General features: G+C 57.1%; 1 protein-coding gene across 1 annotated transcript; it reads right to left on the bottom strand.

The window, feature by feature from the left end:
- Positions 1 to 1,028: 1,028 nt before the first annotated feature.
- Positions 1,029 to 9,035, bottom strand: FGF3 (fibroblast growth factor 3). The gene is made up of 3 exons (XM_053559771.1): positions 8,701 to 9,035; positions 6,400 to 6,503; positions 1,029 to 1,406 (listed from the first exon to the last, which is right to left on the bottom strand). The coding sequence occupies exons 1-3, from the start codon at positions 8,918 to 8,920 to the stop codon at positions 1,029 to 1,031; spliced, it is 702 nt and encodes a 233-aa protein (XP_053415746.1). The 5' UTR covers positions 8,921 to 9,035.
- Between the last annotated feature and the right edge of the window lie 10,279 nt (positions 9,036 to 19,314).

Below are 19,314 nucleotides of genomic sequence, written 5' to 3' on the forward strand. Positions count from 1 at the left end.
TCTCTGACCCTGGTTAGGGCAGGTGAGACAGCCATACTCCTCTGGGGGCCTAGGCCAGGCCCCTCACCTGGGTCCCTGCCCACCCTGCCAGGTGCTGGGGTAGGTGAATGCACCGCCCGAACCCGTTGGCTCTCATCTGGGCCGCCCAGCAGACCCTGCCCTACAGCCGTTGTTGGGTAGCAGGTGTGGGGAGGCACCTGGCCCAGGCAGACCTATTGCCTCTCGGAGCCTCACTTTCTTAGCAAAGACAGAAGTGCTCAGGCCTGGAGGCAGAGTGCAAGGACAAAAGAAGAAAGAGACAGCAATGCCCAGCTGGTGACGGACACAGGTGCTCAATCGGCTGTCCCAGGGAAACTTGCAGTTTCTTACGTACACAAACACATGAGCATACGCTCATGCAAGTGCACCTGCACCCTACACGCGTGCACACTCTCGGGAACACACAAACGCCCCTTTCCACACACAAGGACGCGTGCACGTGCAGGAGTCCACACACAGGCACACTCATGACCGGTCTGCACAAACAATCTGTTGGTCTCAAAAATGTTAACTTTCAAAAGCCAGGGGACTCAAATAGATCTCTAGCCCCATTTCTCAGAATACAATTTTCCATCTTAGAATAATAGCATTTGATGTCACCATCAGAGCAAGCACATTCCTAGAAAAGCTGCGAGTGATCCTGCACCCTGCACCATAATCTATTAAATAACAAAGTAGATAAAATACTTTAATGTTTCAATTACATGAACCCCCACGCTGCCACCCTGCGGCTGGGGATTCCTCAGTCTGCTGGGCTGGGCGCCTGGTGAGGGGAAGTCTTCCTTGCTGCAGCCAAGGGGCCCTTGTCACATAAACCCAGGGGCGTCTTGCATTCACCACAGACCTCCTCGAGCCCCAACAGGGGCTCCTGAGTCCACATCTGACCCTCGGTCAAGAGCATCAAGGAGGGGGCTTTGTTGACCTTGGAAACAGCAGCCACCTCAGGAGTAGGACGATGGGGGCCAGAGTCCCTGAGGAAACCAGAGCTCCTAGGCCACCCAGGCCGTCAGCCTGGCACCCAGCTGTGGGGCTGGGACACGTGTGGGCTGTGAGCCCTGTGGCCTCCCTGGGTGGACCCCCCTGCCCGGGGGCCTGGCTGGGTAGCTCTGAAGCAGCCGCACCATCTCGTGGTCCTTGTGGTCCAGCACGCGCGGCAGAAACAGACTGGACTTCTGTGTACGGCGTGTCTTAAAGCCCCTGCGGGGCCGGCCTTTGCCGTTCACAGACACGTACCACAGTCTCTCGGCACTGGGCTGCCGCCGGGCCCCAGACCCACTGGGCACTGTCCGGTACAGCCGGGAGGCATATGTGTTATAGCCCAGCTCGTGGATCCGCTCCACAAACTCGCACTCAGCGTTGTAGTGCTCCTGGGGGGACAACATGCCGTGGTCAGTGGTCATGAGAAATCACACTGGTGTGAGGGTCAGGGTCATAGGATGCCTGCTTCCTGACACCTCCCTCACCTCCACTGAAGCTGCCAGCCCCAACTGCCTGCGCCTGTCAAACCCCTGGTCACACCTGGGCCTCCACGCCTTTGCCCTGTGTGCCCCTCCTAGTGTGCCTGGTGAACTTGGCCTTCAGCTTAGACAGCTCTCTCTAAAGTTTCCAGAGCACCTCCAGAGGGGCCAGCTCCTCCCGACTTCTCCCCTCTGGGTTCTGCCTCCCTCTGTCCACTGGCCCGAGAGCACTAATGATGGGAGTCCCTCTACATAAGGACGTGTGGGCTGACTGTGAAGCAGAGACAGGGCCTGCAGACCCTGGTGCCCTGGCTGTCTGCCGGCTGGCCTGGAGGATCCCCATCCCTTAGGTTGAAGCCAGGATGCTAGTATGTCACCGGTATTGCTGCTCTTGGGACGAGTGCAGACACTGGGGCTTCCAACACAAGCAGATGTAAAGGAAATTCACATTGTCATTGAGATCAATGGGGCCCCAGGTCAGGCCTGATGTAGGGAAATGACAGGTAGGTCCCTACCCTCCCAAATGCACAGTGAAACTCCAAAGTGGAGAAGCTGTCACTAATGTCCCCAAGGCCTGGCTATGGGAGGTCCTCTCAGGGGCTACCTTGTGGGGTCTCCCCAGTGTGGCTATGCCTTAAGCAAACCCAGCTGAGGTTTCAGTCCCAGCTACAGGCAGGGGGGAATGTCTAGGGCCACCTCCCCAAGAGGACCATGGATGGGAGCTTCTCCATCCCAAACAGAAACAGCCGTCCTCCCCAAACTCTGCAAGGGGCACTGTGGGGGTACAGGGCAAGCAAAAGGGTCTCCTTCCTTCTGGGCATTGGCCACAGAGAGAAAGCAGAAGACCTTCACAGTCTGTCTCCACCTGGGTGTGATGTCCCTGAGCGGGTGAGGACAAGGAGTAGCTACTGAGTGGCCAAAGGCAGTCATAGGCTGGCCAGGCCCTGCCTGTGGCCTGGGCAGCGTTGGACCAGGCAGGGCCTCAGGAAACAAGATGTCTTAGAATCAAATCCTTTTTCGATGATGTGGAAGCCCAGTAGGTAAGGATGAAAGGCTACCTCTCCCCACAACCCCAACCCTCCCAGCTCTCCTGCCCCTCCATGGAAGCCCAGGGCTCCCTGGATCCCAGTATAAACATCACTACCCAAGAACAACTTTCACAGTTTACAGATGGGGAAACTGAGGCTGGGGGATGTTCCAGCCCCCAAATCACAGAAAGACAGGACACTGCTCTGACCTATACCTGACCCCTGCAAAGCTTGGGGCTCAGAGACTGTCTGGGAATGGGTGGGTGGGATCAGGGCAGACTTCCCCCAGCCCCTCACAGTGGACATGCTACTTTAGGGTCTGGCTCCCACCTGGACTGTGAGAAACTCAGGGCCAGAACTGACACCCTTCCCATGTCCCTTGATCCTGTAGGAGATGCATCTGCCCAGGGCCGTAGAAGCCAGATGGTGGCTTTCTCTTTACAGTAGCGGGGGAGGTAATTGAAGGACATGGGTCTGTGAGCCTCAAAAGGCCAGGGGCCCAGGCCCTCTTGGGTTCAGATCACTTCCTGTACCTTGTAGGGCACCTGGGGTGACCAAGATGACCAGGGAGGAAGATGACAGCTCAGGGGCCAGGGCCACATGCTCCATGGCCACTGCCATTGGGACTCACTGTGTTAACAGTTCCCAATGGCTATCCTGACCTACTGTCTCATCCAGACTCTTTGTTCAACAAGTCCCTTCCCTGGGGCCACTTCCATCCTGTGAAGCATGAGAAGGAAGTAGACTCAGAGACGCATTGTTGACAAGATGACTTTTGAAGAGTCCTGGCAGGGCACTGCCCAGTGGGCATCTCTGGGGAGAGCACTCCAGGCAGTGGCAGCGCATGTGGAGGGTGAGCAGCACAGGTGGTCTCAAGAGCCAAGAGAGGCCTGATAGGCCGAGGGGGCAGGGTCTACAGGGTGGTGGGCGGAGCCAAGGCATGCCAATCATTCCTGGGTGACTAGGAGTGCCCACAGGCCATGACATGAACAGATTTGCCATTTAAGAAGATCCCTCAGCATGTGCTTAGCAGAGTGCAAATAAGGTAAGTGGCCAGGACACTGATTGGTCAATGAAGGAATGAAAGCAGCATGGATGGGGATGGATAAAGGAACGGGTGGCTGGATGAAAGAAAAGAAGGGCAGGTGGATGTGTGGATGAATATATGTGAAAAAAAGAATAGGTAGGCGAAAGGGTAGATGAACAGAACGAGAAATGGGAAGGAGGAGAGGTAGATGGATGGAAGGAGAGTAGGTAGATGGAAGGATTGATAAATGGACGGACGGATGACTAGATGGATGGAAAGAAGGAAAGATAGGTGGGTGGGTGAATGGATGGAAGGAAGGTAGGAAGAAAGAAGGGAAGGTGGATGGATGGATGAATAGATAGATGGAAGGACAGATGGATAGGTGGATGGATAAATGGATGAACAGATGATAAAGGAAGATCAGGAGGATGAATGGATGAATAAATGGATGGAAGGAAGGATCAGTGGATGGACAGAAATAGAAATAAAGGTAGGGTACATGCATAGACGGTTGGAAGAAGAAAGGGTAGGAGAGAAGGAGGGAGGGAGGGTAGGAGGTTGGATGGAAGCCCGGATGGGGGAACGGGTGGACTGAAGGCAGGAGAGGCTTACAGGCCTATACCTAGGTCCTATGGCTGTAGGTACGTTGGTGGGAGTCACAAGAACCTGTATTGTCTGGCAATGGCCTTGGGAATGAAGAAAGGGATGTGGAGTATGTGGACTGAACAGAGATCCAGGAGGTACAGTCTGAAGACTTGAGATGAGTCAAAGCTGGGGCAGAGAGAGCAGGTGAAGTGTGCTACGGCTCACAGCTGACCCTGGGCTATGGTCAGTGGCTGGCGGGCCAATGGCTAAGATGTGGATTTAGGGGAACAGGGGAGTCTAGTGGGGTGTGCTGCCCTCTGTCTGGAGGCTCTGAGCCAGCAGGACTTTGGGGAGAGTGGCTTACAACCCAGAAGGGAGGCCAGGGCTAGAAGTGGGAGTAGCAGGGAGCAATAATAGTCACTGCCCACAGAGCGGATAGGCTGGCCCAAGGGAGGTGAGGAGTGGGCTGAAGGCAAAGGTGGGAGAGAGCTCAGGCTGTCCCGAGGCAGGGCAGGAAGAACAGCACTCCCAGGGGATTTGGCAGCAGACAGGATGAGGGCACCAGGTGGCAGGTGACAGGGTTGGCCCCCAGGCTGTCAGCAGGGCCTTGAGACCTCTCCTGGGCACTCTAGAAAGTTGCACATGATCCAGCTAGATTGCCTGGCTACTCCTGAACTCATCCTCCCCACCCCTCAGTGGGCTGGGAGCCTCTCTCCATTCTCCCTCAAATCCAGGGATGGAAGCCACAGGTGGGCTTTGTTCTGTCCCCCCAAAACCTGGGCCCCCATAGGAAGAGATGATAGAGGCCTTTGTCTTCCCTCCGGAGCCAGCACCCCCTGCTCCACTCTGTGAAGTCTGAAAATTCTCTTACACAGTCAGTAAGACCTCTACCATCACTGAAGACCAACAGGGAGAGAGGCAGCTGTGGGGTGGCCCATTTAAGAATACAAGATCGGGTGGCGCCTGTGGCTCAGTCGGTAAGGTGCTGGCCCCATATACCGAGGGTGGCAGGTTCAAACCTGGCCCCGGCCAAACTGCAACCAAAAAATAGCTGGGCGTTGTGGCGGGCGCCTGTAGTCCCAGCTACTCGGGAGGCTGAGGCAAGAGAATCGCTTAAACCCAGGAGTTGGAGGTTGCTGTGAGCTGTGTGAGGCCACGGCACTCTACCAAGGGCCATAAAGTGAGACTCTGTCTCTACAAAATAAATAAATAAATAAATAAAAAGAATACAAGATCAGCCCCCTTTACACACACCAGAGGCACAGGGTCCGGGGGTCCAGAAAGCCCCAGTCTAGCTTAAAGAAAATCCAGACCCAACCCCAGGCAAAGTGCACATTCTTATAAACCACAAATGGTGTGTGGAGACTCTGGGAGAAAATACAGAGGGGCTGGCACCGCAAGGGCCCTGTCCCCAGACACAGCTTCTAACGGCTGGCTCCTAGGCCACAGAAAACAAATGGGTGCATCCCAACTCCTGCATTTCCTGAAGCAGAACAGCCGAAAATCTGTGGTGAAATAATTGACTAAAAGGAGGGTTTGCCCCACCTCAAAGTGGGCAGGGAAATGACGGCACGTTTCCCTTGTAAGCACAACTGAACAGAGAAGCAACCACAGGAAGACAGTCCGAGGGGCATGTCGTTCCGGTTACATATGGATGAAAAACCTGTCATTGCCCACGAAGGTATCAGCTGAGTTTCATATAACTGGGTGGAGGTAGCACATTTCCTAATTATGTGTTCCTCATCCCTGCCCCTTGGGTGAGAGACACTGCCAATGCCCACAGAGTCACAGGACCAGGTGGTAGAGAGACCAGGTTCCAAACCCAGGTTCAAGGGCCCTGCTCACCTCCCGCCCTCCGGGTTCCTTCCTAAGAACCAGCAGCTCTTGCCTTTCCACCCTCGTGGGAACTGGCTGAGACAACCAACACCTCACCCCCTCCCGCAGCTGGCTTGGGTCCATTTATTTCAGTGGAAAATTGAGGGACAATTTCTCCTGGGCTCTCAGCTACAATGGTGACAAGGTTTGGGGGAGCATTTTCTAACCCAGACACAGGGCATGTCTGACCCCAGCAAGCTCCTCCCCAATGGCTGCACTCAAGCTGGGGCAGCTGGTAAGTAAAGGGGCCAAAAGAGCAGCAGGTGAGGAGTCACAGATGGGGGTTCTGGCTGCAGCTCTGGGCAATGAATTCTACTGCCCATATTCCCTCCGTGCTCTGATGTCAGGTTCCTGATCAGCACCTGCCCACATGGGAGACTGGACTCACCGAAGCATAGAGCCGGCCCCTCTTGTTCATGGCCAGGTACCGCCCGGAGAAGAGCCCCCTGATGGCCACGATGCCCACCTCCACCGCCGTTATCTCCAGGATGCCTAGAAGAATCAGGAAGGCTCATCACTGCTGCTGCCTGCCCACCTCAGAGAGTCACAGAGGTGACAGGTGAGTGCCAGCTGGCCCTGCCCAGACCCTCCCTGACCTCCCATCTCAGGGGTGGCAAGGACCACCAACAGATGGGAGTAGAGAAGGGAAGCCTTTCCAAAAAGAGCAGCTCAAACCTGGGAGGGAAATAATACGATTAATATTTACACCCACAGACCCTGTGACAGGCATGGTGTTCCGGCCAGCCCTGTGGTCTCTAGCAACCTTGTGCACTGGTTTCATCTTCTGATGGACAAGCACCTGCCACCCGTGGAGCACAGCATGAGTTTGAGTGGGAATTCAAACCCAGGCTGCAGATAAGGGAGGCAGAGCTCTCCCATTACTGTCCCTTCAGAGGGAAAGCCTGGGCTGGACGAGTCAGTTGATAACATAATCCACACTGCAGTACAGTGGACCTACCAGGAGATAACTGTGCGGGGAAGGGGTTACCTAGAGATACTGGATGTGGGGCAGAAAGCTGGCCAGGTCTCACCCACTCCCTCCTATAAGAACGTTTCAATCTCCCCTAACTCCTTTCCTTCTAGACTGAAGAGCAGGGTGGAGGTGGGGGCTGCAACAAAGGCCCAGATGGGGTCTTGCCCTGACAGCGGGTCCGAGGGGAGTTGGAGGGCCTGCAGCCTCTCCAGGAGGTGCCTCTTGGGAGCACGCATGCCTGGCACCCAGCACGGCTGTAGTCCTGGGATCGTTTGCGGATTCGCTGGCGCCTTTTGCTCCTGAGACCAGGGTTTGCAGACCACTGGCCTTTCGCGTCCCTGGAGCGGCCTCAGGCCCCGCAAAGATCAGTCTGGATGCCGGACCAGGGCTGCTGCAGAGGCACACCCACCCCTCTACCTCCAACAGCCCTCCCTGGTTGCACCAGTTAGTTTGATTGCTCTGCGAGGGAGAGTCTGGATTTGGAGAGAACCCGGTGTCTCTTGGAGAGGAGCCCTGCGAACCAGGACTCCTGGCGACAGCTGGTTCCCACTGTGTGGCTCCAGAGGCACCCCTCCACCCTTCGCAGGGCTGCCGCTTCCACCAGGAAGCTGCGGTTTCCCGCCGCCGCCGCCTGAATCGGCCCCGCCGCGCGTTGCAGCGGAGGATCTCGCGGCCCCGGGCACACTCCCACGCTCGCGACTGCGATCCTTCGGGAGCTGGCTCTGAGCTCCTCCGCTCTCCTGCTGCCCACCCAGGGCTCAGCCCGGCCGCAGGTCCCTGCGGCCAGAAGAATCTAAGCGGTGGAGTCTCGCGTGCCTCCCGCGGTGAGCAGTCCCGGCTGTGGGGCCTGGATGCCGCGCGGGCTGTGTATCTACAGACCCAGGCTGACGGCTCTCTGTGCTCCTGACCCGCAGCCTGCGCCTGCCCCCCGCCCCAGCGGAGGAGCCCCCACCCTTCCTGTAGCTATACGGTTCAGGGTGGGGTCGGGAGGGGTGCAGATCAGCGCCAGGGAAGGAGTGTCTGTCGGTGGAGGCCGCGGCGAGCGGCCGTCCTCTGCGCAGAAGCCGTCGCGCAGGGCGACCACCTGGGCCGCGAGCGTGGAGAGCAGAGGGGACGGTGGGGTCTCCAGGGGTCGCAGGAGGAGAAGTCGTCAAAATAATAAAGAGGATGATAAATGCCTTGTCCAGCTCCTTTTCTCTGACGAATTCAAAGGACTTAAACTTCACAGGGCCGCCAAACGCAGCTGAGCCAAGAGCCTCGGCGGCGCCTGCCTCGCGCCCTCTTGGACTAGCGGGCCGAGCGGGGAGCAGACTCTGACAGTTCTCCACAAACGCGGGCTGCGGCCATAGGTGGGTGCCTTCTTTGGACGTGAGTCCCCTTGCCCCAAGCTTCCTGGGGACCTCAGCGCGCATTCTTCTCCGGACGTGGAAAGAGACGAGCGGACCCCGGCGTTCGTCCTTTGGCAGCGGAAGGCACCCAGTCCTCTCGGAAACCTAGGCGCGTGTTCTCTCGTACACCTTGGCGCGCGGCGTCCCTTTCCCTGGCCCTTGCAGGGCGCTGCTCCTTCCCTCACCCCCGGGACTCCTGCAGCGCCTAGTGCTCACTGTAGGCGCTCCTCCTCCCCCTCACCCCGCGGGACCCCGCAGCACCTAGCACTCACTGTAGGCGCAGTTCTCCAGGCCCACCCCGCGGGACCCCACAGCGCCCAGCACTCACTGTAGGCGCTGTTCTCTAGGCTGCCGTTGACGCGGCCGCTCGGGTGCAGTTGGAGGTGGTACCTGGTGGCGCAGTAGAGCTTGCGGCGCCGGGGCGCCCCGCCGAGGTGTTCGTATACGCCGCCGCGGCCGCCCGCATCGCGCCGCAGCCGCGCCCCGGGGCCCGCTGAGGGCCAGCCGGGCTCCAGCAAGCTGAGCAGCAGGAGCCAGATCAAGCCCATCGTGGCATCGCGCCCGCTCCACGGCGGCGGCGGCGGCGGCTGCAGGAGAGCGCGGCACCCATGGAAGGGGCGGCAGCCGAGCCGCGCAAAGCGCTGGGAGCCGACTCCCGCGCGTGGCGGTGCGGACTCCGGCTCCGCGGAAAAGGGAGGGAGGAGGGAGAAGTGGGGAGACAGAGAGGAGGAGGAGGGAGAGACAGAGAAAGAGAGAAAGAGGAGGGAGAGAGGGAGAAGGGGGAAGAGAAAGATCCTTCAATGTTCACCCAGGAGCGGTGAAATTTCCGTTGCTGCGCAAAGCGCTGGAAGAAAGGACCGTTCGGCAACAAAAGGCCGACGTGGTCCCCAGGCGGAGGCGCGGGAGGCGCGGGCGGGGCGGGAGGCCGGCGGGTGGAGAGCCCGCGGGGCACCAGGTTCGGTCCGCGCCGCCTCGCACCTCGCCCCCGCGCACCGCCGTCGGGCGGCAGCTCCGTTAGGCAGCGCGCTACGCGCCCCCGCACGCCCTCCCGGCTCTGAAAGGTCCCTTCCCCGCCCTTCCCCGCCCCTCCCCCAGACCAATTATGCCTCTGAAAATTATAGACTGAGGCCTCGAGGCGGCCGCCCCAGGCCCTGTCACCCCCTCCCGCCCCCCGTCAATCCCCCTGCACAATGGGCCCGGGCCGATGACTGATGTCCGTGAAAACAACTTGCGGGGAAGTCGAGCTGACGAACGCCCATTAAAGGAGACGCATAATGAAGGGGGCTGTCGAGGGCAGCAGAGAGTGGGGGTCTGGGCCGCGGGCGCGCGTGGGAGACCCGGGTTTACGTCTGCGCCAGGGGCTCCTGCAGGAGTGGCGTGTGCCGGGACCTGCCAGGAGGTGCTTTATCCTGTCGCACACCCCAACCGGGCACCCCGAGGGTCCTGCCCAGAGATGGGGCTGAGGAGTTAGCAGGAGGCACAGCGGAGCCAGAGCCAGAGTCCCAGGGAGGAGGAGCGGTACAGAGAGAGAGAGAACCGGGAGACAGGGAGGGAATGACCAGATGAGACAGGGCAGCAGGGGCCCCTGGAAGAAGGCCTGCAGAAGTCTGGCGGCCACAGAGAGAGAAGCACAAGGGAAGGGCAGTGCGGGCCTGATGGTTCCACAGCAGCACCCAGCCCTGGGCTGCCTGGGGGTCAGGGTGCACCTCAGGGTTGGAGGTGGGAGGTGGGTCTGCTAGGGATCCCAGAGACAGGGGCTCAGACACTGTTGGGAAAAGCCATATTCCCTGTCCTTTCTCTTGCTCCCCTGGCCTCTGCCTCCAGTGGCCTCCTGGCCAGCAGTTAGCAGGATACCTGCTGGTGGGCTCACTCAAAGGGGCTTTGCCCCCAGGGTGCGGCACCCTGGGGTCCAGTGGTCTAGGCTACAGTCTTGGCTCCAAGTTGACCAGGGGCTCTGGGAGAAGCCAAGTGACTGTCATCCCTGTCCCTCGTGTCAGCATCAGGATTCCGGGTCCTGGCAGGGGTGCCGAGCAGCTAGTGCACACCACTGGGACATTTCTAGTCATAGCTTAACACAGCAGGGCAGCATGTCCTCCGTGAGCACACCCCAACGTGCTCTGAGTCTGAGTGCTCCTCCCAGAGGTGGGCACCCCTGAGCAGCACTCAGCACCTCAGGCATGGACAGCATGCCTGATCACTGCCCCAGAGCTGGCTTGCGAGGGTCCTTAAACAGTCCTAAGACCAGGCCACCAAAATGCTAGAGCCTCAGCCTCTTAGTAATGGACCCTGCACTACAGGGGACAGAGGAAGGCCCAGGGACACCCCAGGGACAGAACCAAGAGCGGAACATGCCCAGCAGGGTTCTGTGCACTGACCTGGGCTGGCACCCACTGATTGCTTGACCTTCCTCAGAGAGCACAGAGGAAGCCCAGCAAATGCTGCGTCTGAAACACATTTAGTCTGCCAGTGTGAGTCGCCAGCCTCTCAACACTGTGGTCCAGAAGAGATAAGAAGAAATGCAGTTTTCAAGACAGAGACAGAGAGGAGTGTGTAAGAATTCAGAGCAACAGAGAGAAACAGCCAGAGGAGAGAAGAGACAGAATCTAATTCTAAAAATGAGAGAGTAAGAGTGGTCTGCTGCGCTGGGGGAACACAGGACTTTCCTATGTCAGCCCCACCCTCCCCCCTACAAGTCTCCCTCTGCCCCTATGGAAGACTAGGAGGATGCAGAAAAATCCAACCGAGGCAGCTGGGTTTGCAGTGTCCCCCCTGCTCCATGCCTAGGGCCCCAGCAGTTCTCAGGGAGGTTCCCTGGCACTGGTCTCCAATCTCACCCACTTGTGGTCAGTCACTGCCCACCTCCAGGTCTGCCTGTGCCCTAGAACCTGGGATGAGGGCAAGGGCTGCCACCCCAGAGCAGGGGTCCAAGGGTGACTCCCTTCCATAGGAGGGAAGCTGTAGAGGGTAAGACAGTCCCTGACTGTCCCCTCAGCTTCTAGACAGCACCTGGCACATGGTCACTCAGTGTACACTCCTTAAATGAAGGCATGGATGAATGAGTGGCCTGGCCGCGTCTTGCCACATGGAGATGGCCACACAGCATCACCTCTCTGAGATACTCGTTTCTCATGTATTCGATACCCCAAAGTTGGTGCCAGAAACTCAGTGGCATCTCCCCTGTAAAGCCTCCTGCCAGCGTATCTATCAGTGCAGAGAATGCCCCCTTGATAGGGGCCCATGGTCTCTTATACAAGCCTTGGTGTCTTTGAGAGCGAGGAGACACGCTATGCAGCTATGCTGGGATAGTAGGTGCCCCCACCCCTACCTTGAGGCCCCTCCTAGCAGACCTGGGTTACCATGTGCTATTCTGCTTAGTGCGACATCTCTGAGGCAACAGTGCTCTCTGGGCCATGTTTCTTCCTCTCCTCTGGGCCCTGTGATCTCCTTTGTCCAAGTCAGAGGAAGTTGTCTGAAACCCAAAGCTGCCTTCACCTGCTGCCCCAGCCTTACTGACAGAGGCTTCAGTGTCAGCGGGACCCTTGGCACACTCGCCACCTGCCTGGGTTCCCATCTATTTCCACGTCTTCCTGTCGGGGCCTCCAGGCTTTTGCTCACCCACCCAGGGAGTTCTTCCTCCGCATCTAAGGCGCCATATCTCTCTGGCCCCCCTCTTGGACCGTTCCTAGCCTGGCCTTGTGGACCCGTCCTGGCCTGGGCTTGGCTCTGGTCCTGCCCAACTGCCAGGCCCTCAGGCACTCAGGCCCTGTTGGGGGATGGCGATTCAGGGAGCTCACTCACAAAATCTTGCTGGCCTCTGCTGAGGCACCCACACAACAGCGACCTCCGCCCCTCCCCTCCTTATACAGAGCCAGGTGGGGGGTGCATAATGTGGTAATAGCGACCCTGTTAATTGCTTCCAAATGGTCAACTGCAACCATTTGACTAATTAGTCTTTTCCAGACCCTGGCCGGACACCCCCAGGCCCAGCCCAAGCCCTCCTACCACCAGCACCAGAATGTCTGCCCAGAGCCCCCCTTCCCCAGAGCCCCTCTTGGCTCTATGTGGTACCTGGGTCCAGGCCCCCACCTCTAGCTCCTTCCCCTGGAGAGAGAGCTGAGGGAGGAGAGAGGGCAAAGGACAGAGTCCCGTGGTGTGGTCCCGGTGGCTGGCAGTGACTATAGGAGTTGTTGCTGGCTCTTGGCCCCAGACTCATTCTAACTATGTCCCTCTGAGAGCAGCAAGAGAGACACCCGGCCTGCTGGAGGGCCCCCCAAATCCTGGTAGTGGCCCTGCTCAGATCCATCTTACAGATTGGAAGAGAGGCTCTAAGAGGTGAAGTGGCTTGCCCAACGTCACATAGCTGGGAGCTGAGGTGAGGTGACTAAAACCCTCTCAGTCCACCTCAGCTGGGCACACTTGGCTCTTTGTCCCCTACCAGGCTCCAGGGTCTGGGAAATCATGCCCCTAAGCTCTCTGCTTCCAGAGAGTGAGAAGTCCCACTCAGCAGGGGTGGTCCCAGCCCCCTGCCTGCCAGGTGCTGCCTCTGGCTGGATCAACTAGACCCCTCCCCCACCCCCCACCCCCGCAGGTGAGGCATGAAGCAAGGGTTCCTTCTGGGCACACGGCAGCAGAAAGCAGAGCATCCCTCTGTACCCAGGGACAGACACCAAAAGCTACCCTTTTCCATCCCCTCCGTCCCCCTCTGCCCATCAGTGCCTGGCATGGAGCTGCATGAGGAGCATGGCGTGGCTCGTAGATGGCCATGTTCTCCCGGTGTCCTCACATGGTCCTCCTCTCCGCAGGTGTCTGAGTCCTGAGCTCCCCTCTTATAAGGACACCAATTGTCTGATCGGATTGAGGCCTACCCTAGTTATCTCTCTTCACTTCGATCACCTCTTAAAAGACCCCATCTCCAACTGAAATCACATTCTGAGGTCCTGGGAGTTAGGGCTTCAACATATGCATTTGGAGGGGGACATGATTTAGCCCAGACAAGTGCTAATGGTCCTGAAATGAGGGGGTGGATGAAAAGGAGGCAAGTCGGTCCCCTCATCTCCTTCCACTATCCGATAGAGGCAGCCCCACACCCACACAGTCACCTTTCCCTCCCACCACAGCCTTTGCACATGCCATATCTCCACCTGGGACTCTGGTTCCCACTATTCCTGCAAGACCCAGCTCAGGGCACCTGGAGCCTCCCTCTTGTAGCCCTGATCCCAAGGGTCAACAGTGTCAGGCTCTCTGGAGGGCAGGCAAGCCTGTCCCTCTCTCCCTGGCTCTGTGCAGTGTGAAGTGTGGCCAGGACACTGGAGACAGTGTGTGGGAGGCAGGGAAGGTCCATTGGCGTGTGACTAGTGGAGGGGTCAGGCTGCTGAGGCAATGGGCAATTTGGGGGACCAGTACTATCATCTCATTCTGACTCAGACTTAGTGGTCCCTTCGCTGGCCCCACTCTCTCAACAAATCAAAGTCAAGCCCTTAAGATGTGGTTTCCCCAGGCTTCCCTTGCATGATTGCATGGCCCAGAGGGAAGTTTTGCAGCCACCTGGGCTCGTATAGAAATGGGCCTATGTGGCCAGAATTCCCACAGGGAGATCTGGAAGGAGTGGGCTAAACATACATTTATTCTCTTTAAAGAGAAATGTTTCACGTTTCCTGACCTCGAGAGGCTGGCAAGATAAACTCGCCTCTAACTGATCGATCTGAGGATGGCCCCTGTGGCCCCACAGGGAGACGCCTGCCTATGCTCACCAACAGGCCACCAGGGTCAGCTCAAGAGAGGTTCCCTTGCCACCAGATGCTCAGGGGTATTGCCCACAGCCTGCTATGTCCTTCCATTCTCTGCTTCTGAGCTGCAACCTCTGATTTTTAGGGCAAAGTCTGCATACCTTGCTTTGACATGTGTGTGGTCTGGCTCTGTCTATCCCTGCCCTTCCCAGCCCACCCTTCACCTTGACAAGTCACTGAGAACTAGCCTGCTCCACTTTGGGGTCTCTGAACTGGCTGCTCCCACTAGTTGCAGCACGTGCCCTCACTCCTATTCCCCTTTGCTTGTCTAGATTCTTCTTATTCTTCAAGATCCAGCTGAGAGACCCCCCCCCACCACTGTGCTATATGACACACTTGCATCACCAAGGGGTGGCCGTGTGCCCCTCACCCCGGGCTATGAGCTCCTGACCCAGCCAGCACCAGCCAGCTTTCCTCTACTTGACCCAAAGTTGCTCCCCCTTGGTCAGTGGTTCTCAACCTTCCTAAAGCCGCGGCCCTTTAATACGGTTCCTGTGGGTCGCAACCCACAGGTTGAGAACCACTGACCTAGATGGTACACAAATGATTGCATGAAATCTCTGCAGTGTCCCCTGACCTGATCATGTTGGTCATTTGGGTGAAAAAAAAAAATGGAGGAAAGGCCTTTATGTGGGTCCTGACAAGGGGTAAGAGGAATAGGGGACAGCTTCAGTCCCCCACCCCAGCAGGGTGGGCTGCCCACGTGCAGACCTTCTGGTAGGAGTGGAGGAGGCTTTCTGGAACATCAGTTTGACAAAACTCCAGAAAAATTGTACGCTGGAAAAACGCCCACCTAAGAACTGCTCATTGGAAAAATAGAGCGAGTTCTTGAGCACTTTTCAAACTCGGAACCTGTCCAATAGATACGCCCACTAGGACACAGAGAAAGACCGAGAATGGTGCTCAGGCACATCCTGTGATGCTGGAGGGCGTGCAGACTGGGGCCACTGTCACAGGGACACTCAGCCATGTCAGCAACGATATCCATCGTGACGCCTTTAGCTCTAGGAACCCCCGGCCTGCAGCATCGTTCAGCAGGTCACCAAGCCAGAAACAAGTCCTATGCTGGAGACAGGCGGCAACCCAAGGATGAGCTGGGCCACCCTCACAGTGGCAGCAGCTGGAGAGCTCAGGGTGGCTGGCAAGGAAAGCTCCATGGTAGCCCCACAGCATGGAGAGTGCAGTCCCATCTGTGACTTGCTGGGTTCGAATCCAGATTCTGCCACTTGTGACTGGTGTGGATTTTGGGCCTCGATTTCTTCATCTGAAGGATGGGGATGTGCTGAGGGGTTGCCATGAGGTTGAAATGAAGTTGCTCTGGTGAGGGCTCAGGACAGGGTCTGGTGAGCCCTGGCTCTGTGCTTGCCCCTGCTGGTGGTGTTTGTACATAAGGTTTATCACAGAATGTCTCAGAAAGATCTGGAGGCATGTGAGCTCTGAGGGCTGAGGATGCAAGGAAGAGGGGAGAGGGAGAATTTTCACGTTTACCCTTTGGTATGGATTTCGCTACTGATTTGGCTTTTACGGTGGGTGGATGTTGCTTTGGTGATTGATAAGAGTCGTTATGCCAGGTCTGAGCTGTGAGGCCCAGACACGCTGCTGCAGATAAGAACCAACACCCCCCGTCCGGCCCTGTGCTGTGTGGACGCTCTTGCTGTCCTTCAGCACTGGCTCTGCCGAGGAATGGACATTGGCGCTGAAGCCCCAGCAGAGGCACATTGTGTGCAGACCAGGGGGTGCACAAAATGCCTGCTACTTCATCAACACAGACCTCTGAGCAGAAAACCAAGGGCCACCATGGAGATTTGTTTTAAACGGACATCTTAGGACAAACAAGCCCCTTCTCTGTCTTCCCCACCTCAGCATCGCAAGTGATGAATGAGTGTGTGGAGGGTCCTCAGACAGACCTGCTCCCCCATGTTCCACAACAAAACCCACCCTGAAAGGTCAGGTGGGTCTAGCTCGGGGACCGCTGGCGGAACGGGCTCGAGCAAAGCCCCACTTGACTTGAAGAGGGGAGCGGAGCCCCGTAGGCAGGGCCACTGCCCACACAATGTAGCTAATTGGCCCCAGCGTTTTTCTTTCTTGAATTTTAAATCCTTTCAGCAACAGATTATGTGACAAAGGCTGAACTGGATGGAGCCATCATTAGGAGCCGTCATGAGGATGTGGAGAACGCTGCTTAGCTGTTCCCAGGTGACTCTGCTTACTGAGTTATTTAGAGGTGGCCTGTGTCTCTCCTGGGGACTGGGGCACAGATATAAAAGACATTTCCAGGCCACAGTGACATCCCTGTTACGGGCAGGTGGTCCAGCGCTGCCAGCTCACAAAGGAGCCTGTCCCCGCAGCTCCTGTGGAAGGTCCCTATGCTGCCATCAGGCTTGCTTGCCCTGGGGACAAAGCAGGCACCTCAATCCAAGTCAAACACTGACCTTTGACCCCCACACACTCCTTGTTCTCAGGGGAGGGGTCCTTTTGGGGCATGGGTCTGAGGCTCTATGTTCTCCCAAAGAAATCCACCTCGGGTCCCCTTTGTCCTGCAGCTTTTGATCTCACCTGCCTGTCAGGAGGGCAGGGGCCTGCCTGCCCCCCAGGCCCCCTTAACCCTTTCCTGCCTGGCCTGCACCAGCCTGGACCAGAGAAGGATTCTGCCGAGACCCTGAGACTGTGAGTGAAGCTGAAGGGAGAGCTTGGGGAGCATGGGTCCCCTTGAATGTGGCTTCCAGGAACAGCAGAAGAGAAAGCACCAGGCCAGCTGGACCTGGATTTTGCCCCATGGCAGCCAGGCACCTGCCTCTGGCTTCCGTGTTCCTCCCAGCTCATTTGTAAAACTGCCATTTTCTCAGCTGTGACTTGATCACCGCTGATGACAAAGCCAGATTTTGACAAGGTGGCACCACAGCAAAGACAGAAACGGTGTCTCTCACTTCCACTGCCAAGCCCAGCTCCCGGGGTGGGGCTCTCCACTCAGGCCGGTGCCTGGCCGTCCTCAAGGCCCATACAAAGGGTTTATTTGTTTCCATAGCAGTTTAGTTGACATGACGTTCAGATGCTGTATAATTCACTCAGTTAAGGTGTGCGAGTCACCGGGTTTCCACGTATTCACAGAGTAGCGCAACCACTGCCACTGTCCACTCTGGAACATCCTAATCACCCCAAACCCCTCCAGGAGCTGCAAGTGGCCACTCCCTGCTCCCTCCACCCCTTGCCCCAGCATCAACTCATCTCCCTCTACCTTGGTGGGGCTTCCCATTCTGGACATGTTCTATCTATGGACCACATGACAAGTGTGACTGACCAAACCTATTTTTGTTTTGTTTGGGGTTTTTTTGTAGATTCTTTGCCCCTGCTGGCCCCATGTACTTGATCACGCCCTGGGTCGTGAACACCTCCCGAGCGGCCAGCAGAGCGTCCTCACTGTGTGCTGTGTAGGAGTCGCCTCGGTCAAAGAGGCACACCGTGGTGGTTAGTTTCTCTGGCATGCCCTGGAAGAAGTGCACGAAGACGACCTCGGCCGCACTCTCCAGCTGCAGCGTCTCTTTCAGCTGCACTGCCATTTCAAAACCTTACTCCACCACCTGGTTGAGAGAGCCGTACGACCCCGCACCCACTACACTGTTTCCAAACCTATTTTTGAATCAAAGAAAGGGCACCCCCCTAATGGCCCCCACCTCGGCACCAGATGACCACCCACTCACTGCCGTCTTTAGGGTGGCTGGCCCCAGCCCTGGCCTGGTGTGCAGACAGTGGGAGTCTTGGCCATTTCTTTTGAGCCAGACATTGAAAACCAGCGGTCAGAGACCCTTCGGGAGGCTCTTGGGAGGCTGCACTATTCCCAGCAGACCAGCCCTGTCCTTGAGGAAGTGACAAGCTAGTGGTTACAGTGAGCACAGAAAGAGGCCCCTGTGTGCAGTGCCCTGAAGTCAGGGTTGGCATACATGATCCTACACTGTCCAGCAGGGCCAGCATTCTGTCCCATCTCTATCTGTCTCCCAAGATCTAGGCCCTGCCCTCTGCCCAGCTTCAGCCCAGTGTGAGGCTTTTTAGATCTAGGCCCTGGCCCCTGCTCTACCCCAAGGACAGCCAGGAGAGACCCCCCAGCCCCAGCCCAGCTCTCTTCTTTTGTGAACTTGAGATCCTGCAAAGTCCCAGTCTCCCTGAAGCAAAACCATCAGAAGACCACGTCCTCCAGCCGGGCACCGAAGAAAACTACTTTAGATAGTGGCATCCGGATAGCCAGCCCTGGGACCCCCCCCCCCCAGTCAGGCTTCATTGGACCATGAGCCGGGGAGCAGGGGCCATCTGTCAGTCTCTGAGGCTCCCCCTAGGCTCAACACAGATCTGGGAAGGAGGGCACAGGGGTGGGCACCCTGGCTTTGTCCCGGTAGAGACATGAGCCTTGAGGGTCAGTGAAGACAGCGACGATGGATGCAACGGGCAGCCGCAAAAAACCAGGACACAAATCTCAGAGCAAGAACCAGCGGCTGAGACTCTGCAGGACCCTGGACCTTTGTCAGCTTCTGAGGCCACAGAGGGAGGAGCTAAAGCACCCCAGCTCTCCTGTCCAGAATAGGGACAGGAATTTTGTATTTTCCAAGACATAGTTCCTTTTCCTTTTTTAAAAAATATAAAAGTAATCCATGTTAGCCAGACATGGTAGCTCACGCCTGTAATCCCAGCATTCTGGGAGGCCAGGTGGGTGGATTGCTTGAGCTCACGAGTTCAAGACTAGCCTGAGCAAGAGTGAGATCCCCATCTCTAAAAGAAATAGCCGGGTGCCTTTAGTCCCAGCTACTTGGGAGGCTGAGGCAGGAGGATCTCTTGAGCCCAAGAGTTTGAGGTTGCTGTGAGCTGTGACGCCATGGCACTCTATCATAGGCAACAAGGTGAGACTCTGTCTCAAAAAAAAAAAATAATAATCCACATTCATTGTAGAAAATTCAAATAATTCAGAAAATATACTTGGAAAGTGCACATCATCTGCTTCTTTATTCAATGACTATTTATTAAGCACTAACAGCACCCCAGCATCTGCTGTAAGCCACTTTGGATACATCAAACCAAAAAACTAGACATAATTCCCTGCCTCGTGGGGCTTAACTTCTGGCTGGGAGGTGGACAATGAGGGTAAGAAATATGTTATGTGACAGGCTAGC

The sequence above is a fragment of the Nycticebus coucang genome, chromosome 14 (assembly GCF_027406575.1).
Source record: "Nycticebus coucang isolate mNycCou1 chromosome 14, mNycCou1.pri, whole genome shotgun sequence".
Taxonomy (NCBI): domain Eukaryota; kingdom Metazoa; phylum Chordata; class Mammalia; order Primates; family Lorisidae; genus Nycticebus; species Nycticebus coucang.

Bases quoted from the DNA above. Each gene is read 5' to 3' on its own strand.
- FGF3 (XM_053559771.1), bottom strand. From the start codon at position 8,920: ATGGGCTTGATCTGGCTCCTGCTGCTCAGCTTGCTGGAGCCCGGCTGG. The intron at 6,504-8,700 runs GTGAGTGCTGGG...TGATTCTTCTAG, and splicing joins CCTAGAGAACAGCGCCTACA to GCATCCTGGAGATAACGGCG. The intron at 1,407-6,399 runs GTGAGTCCAGTC...TTGTCCCCCCAG, and splicing joins GGGGCCGGCTCTATGCTTCG to GAGCACTACAACGCTGAGTG.